The sequence below is a fragment of the Terrapene carolina genome, unplaced genomic scaffold, assembly GCF_002925995.2.
Source record: "Terrapene carolina triunguis isolate 2854851 unplaced genomic scaffold, T_m_triunguis-2.0 Scaffold88, whole genome shotgun sequence".
Lineage (NCBI taxonomy): Eukaryota > Metazoa > Chordata > Testudines > Emydidae > Terrapene > Terrapene triunguis.
In genome coordinates, this window is record NW_020664439.1 from 8079741 (window position 1) to 8086422 (window position 6682).

A 6682-nucleotide genomic window follows, 5' to 3' on the forward strand; every position below is an offset into this window, starting at 1 on the left:
TATTTCATTCTTTAGGTTAAGGAACAGAAGAGGCAACAAAATCCAACAAGGAAGGGAGGAAGTTTTCATCATGTTGCAAATACATTGGATCGTGATTCTTTATAGGGTTTCAACTTTTATCTTGATGATCAGTCTGATTTTTGAAGCACACACATACTGGTTCATGCTAATTGCTAAATAATTCAAGTATTTAAAAGAAGCAAATATTCAAATCTCTCATAATATTAAATCATGATGAGGGCCTGTTCCTGAGTCCTTGACTTCAATGGGAGTTTAGACTAAGTAACGACTTCAGGACTGGACCCAGGGCTTTTTGCTCCAAATATTTGTATCTGCTTTCCTGCTTACATATAAATTGCCTTCTTCATACTCACATTGTTGGTAACAATAGACCTCTTACTTCTTCCTATGCCTTTAATAACATGCATACTGTTAAGAAACAATTGTGAGGAAGATTTATAATAGACTGTAAAGTACACATACCAATAAAATAAATGGAAATTGGTTCATAGTATCTGATAAAGACAGTGAAAGATATTTCCTCCGGTTTTGGTTTTTTTTTTGGTTTGTAGGATTATGAAAATTGATGTTTTAAAGGGGAGCAATTTAACTCTGAATGCCTTTGTGAATGTAACATGAATTCTAGAAAATGATAACTGTTAGACGTTCATGGTATATCCTGGAAGATTTGCTGATAACAGTGGAAAGTCTTTTATGGGACTCTGATACTCTATGTTAGTGCCAAGGATAGTAAAAACCCTTATAAATAATAGACCAATAATCTGCAGTAACAGTATTATAAACTGTGTTTTGGTCTTTCACAGGGATTGTACTGTGGTATTTTATTGACCACTCCTTGTTTCCCCAATAAACAGATAAAAGAATCAAAGATTTAGAGAATTTTTTTTATTACTTTCTTAATTTTCCCAAAATGAAGAGGAAACTAGAATTTCAGAACATATTTCCATGTTCCTCAGAATTTGCTGAATGCATGGCTTTAACTTGTGCATATTTGACACTATATAGAAAAAAAAAAGTTTTCCTTGCTATTTACTTTGTCTCCTCCGTAACTCATGCAGGCTGCCCCTTCTCCAGAGATACCTCAAAGGAAAGAAATGTAATAAGGTGGTCCTTTGAAATCTCATCTTTCCTCTTGTGAAGTTATTCAACTTCTCCTATTTAAATAGGAAGGCTTGAATTATGCCCTTAGACTTATTTGGGCATTACATACAAATACCTCAAGACAGAAGTTAGTCCTTCAAAGAAACAAAAACAAAACAACAACAAAACATGTTTTACTTTTATTTAGACTAGATTATCAGGTATTAGCCCTACATATGTGAAGCAGTGAGTGTAACGTATATCGTAGATACTACACTGTCCAAAAGGTATACATTGGAAAGTGGTGCACATAAACTTTTCACTGTCCTACTTTCTGCAGTTCCCATTGAATGGTGCCAATTAAAATCACTGGAGATGGGGAAGTAATGCCCCTCCGCACCCCCTCCCCCACCCCCACCACCACATTTTTGCACTTGCTCAAAGTTCCATAGACTGCAGACCCGGGAAGGCCCCCCACGGCCCAACCATTTTAAAACAGTGGTCCTATACTAAATCAGTACAGCTGCTACTGGACTGGTCTGGAGCATTGCTGGAGCTGCATGGTGCCAATGTCATTGAGTTGACTGGGTCACCTTTCTGTCCAGATGGAAAGGTGGGTGGGGCAAATTTCAGCGAGTGGCATTGCAACCTGGGGCACGAGGTCACATCACCACTCAAATGTGGCCCAGTCACCCTCTGCTCTGTCTAGACAGACAGGCATTGGGGCCAAAGGGTGTTGCAACCTGGAGCATGGGGAGTCTGTTTCTGTTGGGTGGAGCACAGGGGAGTCTACTAAGAACTTCTCCATGCATCTGAGGAAGTGAGGTTTTTTACCCACGAAAGCTTATGCCCAAATAAATCTGTTAGTCTTTAAGGTGCCACCGGACTCCTTGTTGTTACTAAGAACTTGACTCCTGGCAGCACCAGATCATGCACTGTTCAAGTAAGAAAGGCCCAGGGAGACCCAAGGTCCATGTAGATGGGGGGTGGGAACTGAAAATTGTCATCCCACCCCAAGAAACATGTGAATTGGTGCCAGTGTTCTCATCCCTTACCACATGTCTCAGCCTCCCTTGGAACCTGGGCACGGATTACAGCCCAGCACCACTCCGCTAGAGTTGAGATTGAACCCCATCCTGGGTACAGCTGGACTCTGTGTGTTCCCAATACACCGAGACAAACACGGCTGAGTGAGTCCCAGTACACACGAGACAAAAAAACACAGGCAGGGGAGGACCCCAACCAACACCATCCAGCCTGGAGCATCGTGCCCTACCCCAGCCTTCTCGCCCCCCTCCCGCTGCACTGGCGGAGGCTTAGAGCGCCCCTGGATAGACAAAGCGCCCGTCTCTCATTGGTCAGTTCGCCCAACGCTGCGGCTTCTCCCGGCTCGGCGTGACCAATGGGCTCATTGACATGCAAATCAGAGGCTATAAGTAAGGCCGGGGAGTGGTAGCGCCGGGAGGGGGCGGGGGAGAGGGCAGTGGGGACGCTCGCGAGCCGGCTGATGCAGAAGGCCGCCCCTGTGCTCCGCTTGCCAGCTGCTGCCTCCACCGCCTCCTGCGCCCCTCCCCCAGCCCGTGGTGTCTGCGCCGCGCTCTGCCATGGCCCCGTCCTCTCGGCCCAGCAAGAGCCGGCCCAGCCGGGAGGAGGAGGATTTCTGTGACGCGAGAGGGGGGGACAGGAAGGTGAGCCGGGCGCGGAGGGGCCCCAGGCAGGACCCCCGGAAGGAGGAGGGGCAGGGGTTGCAGGATCCCCTTTCCCACCCCGGCGGTCGGTGCAATGGAGCCGCGGCCTGGCCTGCACGGGGCATGCAGCGGTCGGTGCAATGTGTGTTTCCCCTTCTCCTTCCCCAGGCCAGGAAGCCGCTGGTGGAGAAGAAGCGGCGAGCGCGGATTAACGAGAGCCTGCAGGAGCTGCGGCTCATCCTGGCCGACACGGAGGTAAGGCTGCGGCAAGGGCATGGGAGCGGGGGTGAGGGCGCCGCCCTGGCGCTGGGGGGCCCTGGCGCGGGGCTGATCGCTGTCCTCTCTCGCCTCGCCTCGCGGGCAGTTTCAGGCGAAGATGGAGAACGCCGAGGTGCTGGAGCTGACCGTGAAGCGGGTGCAGGGCGTGCTGCAGAGCCGGTCCCTCGGTGAGTCCCCCTCCCTCGGGCACGGGAGATGCTGGGGGGAGAGGGGAAGTAGCATCCCTCTAACGATGGGGCTGCAGTATCCCGAGAAGTGACGTGCCAACCGTGCTGTGAAGGGGGAGGGGTTGGCATAGCCAGAGAATGGGGGTGGGTTGGCCCAGACCGCTTTGGGGGTGTTGGGGGGAGGGAAGGGGCTCCCCCCTTTGACTCCAGCTATGTGTGTTTCCTTATGGGTGCTGCTGTTGCAGAAAGTGACAAGCTGCACCGGGAGGCCAGCGAGCGGTTTGCAGCCGGGTACATTCAGTGCATGCACGAAGTCCATACCTTCGTCTCCAACTGCCCGGGGATTGATTCCACCGTTGCTGCCGAGCTGCTGAACCACCTGCTGGAGTCCATGCCTCTCAACGAAGGCAGTTTCCAGGACTTGATCGCGGATGTTTTGTCAGAACCCTCCATCACCCTGTGGCCTGGCAATGAGGGGCTCTCCCAACCAGCGGGGGTGTCCTCTGCTGCTCTGAGCCTAGCCAGCCCCACTTCAGCTCTTCTATCCCCTTCCTCCAGTGAAGAGACCTGCTCTGATCTGGAAGAGACAGAGGCTGAGCAAAGCCCGGCCTCCCCAGCTGGACTGGACAGTTCCAGGACACACAATGTGCCTTCACCTAGCTTTTCCAAATCTATGTGGAGACCTTGGTAAATAAAGAAACTGCACAGGAATCAACAAAAATCTACCTAATAATGGGAGAATACGTGAGCACTGTGTTCTCCTTACAGCCATTGGAATGGACAGTGGGGCTTTCAGATGGTGCATTTGTGTCTAACGTTACTGTATTTCAGGACTGCATAGATGGCACTCTTACACTGTCAGACCCTGACAGGTTAATTGTTAAATGTGTTAACATTTCATCTATTTGTGTGTGAGATGTTTTGTAACTCTTGGATTGTTTAGGAGAGTTTGGGGTGTGAGGGTGGGGAGGGAGGAAAGGGGATTTTTTGTAGCAAAGCTCTTTGGTGGATGCACAGCAGTATTTCACAGCCTTGTCTTTCTCTTGGCCCTTATAAATGGCCCAAATATCACTCCCTTTTTCTATTAAGAAAAAGCCCTTGTGCATTTTATATCCTAGTGGTTAACTCAATGAGAGGTATATGACTTAAGTGTGCATGCACAATTTTAAGCGTTATCGTGATAGTAAAGATCCCTGAAAGGGATTGGTGTGGTTAGTATCTTTATTATTTAGTGGTCTAGAATCTTGCCTTCAGTGAAGGAAGAGTAAACTAGAGATCAGTTGGAATTAGACAAACATTTAAAATATTGGTGGCAGGGTGCCTTTTAGAAATGAGTGTTTTATGCACATTTTGCTTTTAGCACATCTGAGTTTATTGTGACGTTATGTATATTAGGGTGTCAAATGTTTTATTTTTAATCTTTTTAATAAAAAAATATTGAATTCACAAATGATTGCATGTATTTTGGAGTGTGATACACTTCTAACCACTTTAACATTAAAAATCCAGTTCCATATTGTTTGCTATTAACAAATTTGTATCTGTTTTGGACACAATACTGGTAATTTAGCACTTAATTCTTGTACTAAGCATTGTTAGCTCAAGTATTGGAATTTGAATGTTTCTTTTGTTTAATACTGAAAGATGCTTAAGATATTGAAGGGAGCAATGTAGTTGTGTTGTAGGTTGACTTTAGAACACTAAAATTCCTGGGCATGGTTACATGAATGCTATTCTAAAGAAACTACTCTTAACTTGATTTCCCCAAGTAAGTGTCTTTTTGTAAAGCTGTAGTTATAATTTAAGTACTAGGCAGATGCTTTACTTGTGGCTTAACTTTACCTGTACATTTTTTCTGCTGAGGAATGACAGGTGTTGAAAAGAAGTTTTTGAAGAAAATTTTCAAATCTATTTCACAAAGGAAATACTTCCAGTGACCTCTGGAGCATCAACATTCCTGTATACAAGGTGATACACCTCAATGTTCCTATTTTTGGAAGATATAGGCTATTTATGCTGTGATATTACCTTTCACAGAGCTGTCATTGTAACAGGAAAAGTATTGTGAAGTTGCTTCCTTAGTACATGGAGGTATTTGAGCATAGAACCAGCTAGGAGAGGAAGCAAAATAAGTACATGGGGACTAAGACATGTAACTTTCCTTTGTTAACGACCCTATGGAACAATAAAATCAGATACCTAAATTATTGGTAGACCTCTGCTTTGTAACTTTCTTTAAATTATCTGATGTGGGTGTTTTTCATTCACAGCTGGTACAGAGTTGTTTGTTTTCCCCAGTTGTGCTAAAATTCTCGCCTGCCTTTGAACTAGCACGAAGGGCAATGCTCCTCAAAGGGAGGTGAGAGCACTGCCTGTAAAGACCTTTTCTGCTTTAGGGAGGGAGGTTTGTGTTTTGATGTGTAAATGGAAGCAGTGGCATGGACAGTTCAACTAAAAGTAACATCCAAAGCACAAAATGACATCTCCTGGAAACTGGCATTTCACAGAGTAAATGCAATCCCCGATTTGCTAAAAAAGGGCCATTGCCCTCCAGTAATACATTCATTTTGAAAATTTTATTCTCTGCCTCTGCTCACTAGTACCGATACTAATGCTCTATAGTGATACCTTTCAAAGATAAATGTGTATTATCCTGCAACATTAAAAACATTTGGCCCTACTTTTACCCTCTAGCAAACAGTTTACTTATAAGATTCTCTCAAGGGCAAGGTAAAACCACAGGCTGTTTCTATCACCAACAAAAATGTTCAGCATTTTAAAGCCCTAGGCCAGGAATCACCAGCCAGCAGGGGACAGAAAGGGAGACCTGCCCTAATCTTTCTCCTCATGGGTAGGAAAGGGAAGACAGAAACCTAACCTGCTCTAAGGTAGTGAAGTGGTGTGCATAGCACCCCCTGCAGCTTAAACCAAGCATAAGACCTAATTAAGCTAAGGTTGCATGCACTTGCCTGAGCTTAGAGATTAAGTCACAGAATCCTAGAATATCAGGGTTGGAAGGGACCTCAGGAGGTCAACTAGTCCAACCCCCTGCTCAAAGCAGGACCAATCCCCAAGTTTTGGCCCAGATCCCTAAATGGCCCCCTCAAGGATTGAACTCACAATCCATCACGAGACACTTCTGGTGAAGTCCTGTGCGTTCATCTGTCTCAGACCATTTTCACCATCAGTCACACGCATCCAACAAGCTGCTCTGGCAATGGTTGTTGTCAAGCTCCTCCAAGTGTACAGCTTGTGGAGAGATTCCCAGGCAGCAGGGGAAGTGCTCCAGAATCTGTGGGGAGTGCAGGGGCAGCTCAGCTTGGTTTCATTTCCATGAGATGAAAGACTCTTGGTTAGGGCTCTTCTGATGCCCCTGTGAAAGCAAAGTTCAAATCCTGACACTTTCACAATGGAAACACGGCCAAGAGTCAACATAAAAAATGCCAG

General features: G+C 46.1%; 1 protein-coding gene across 1 annotated transcript; it reads left to right on the top strand.

The window, feature by feature from the left end:
• The first annotated feature begins 2581 nt into the window (after nt 1–2581).
• On the top strand, nt 2582–5883 carry LOC112122760 (transcription cofactor HES-6-like). The gene is made up of 4 exons (XM_024221483.2): nt 2582–2789; nt 2958–3044; nt 3154–3235; nt 3481–5883. Exons 1-4 carry the CDS (start codon nt 2706–2708, stop codon nt 3924–3926), a joined length of 699 nt encoding a protein of 232 aa, XP_024077251.1. The 5' UTR covers nt 2582–2705; the 3' UTR covers nt 3927–5883.
• Nucleotides 5884–6682: the final 799 nt, after the last annotated feature.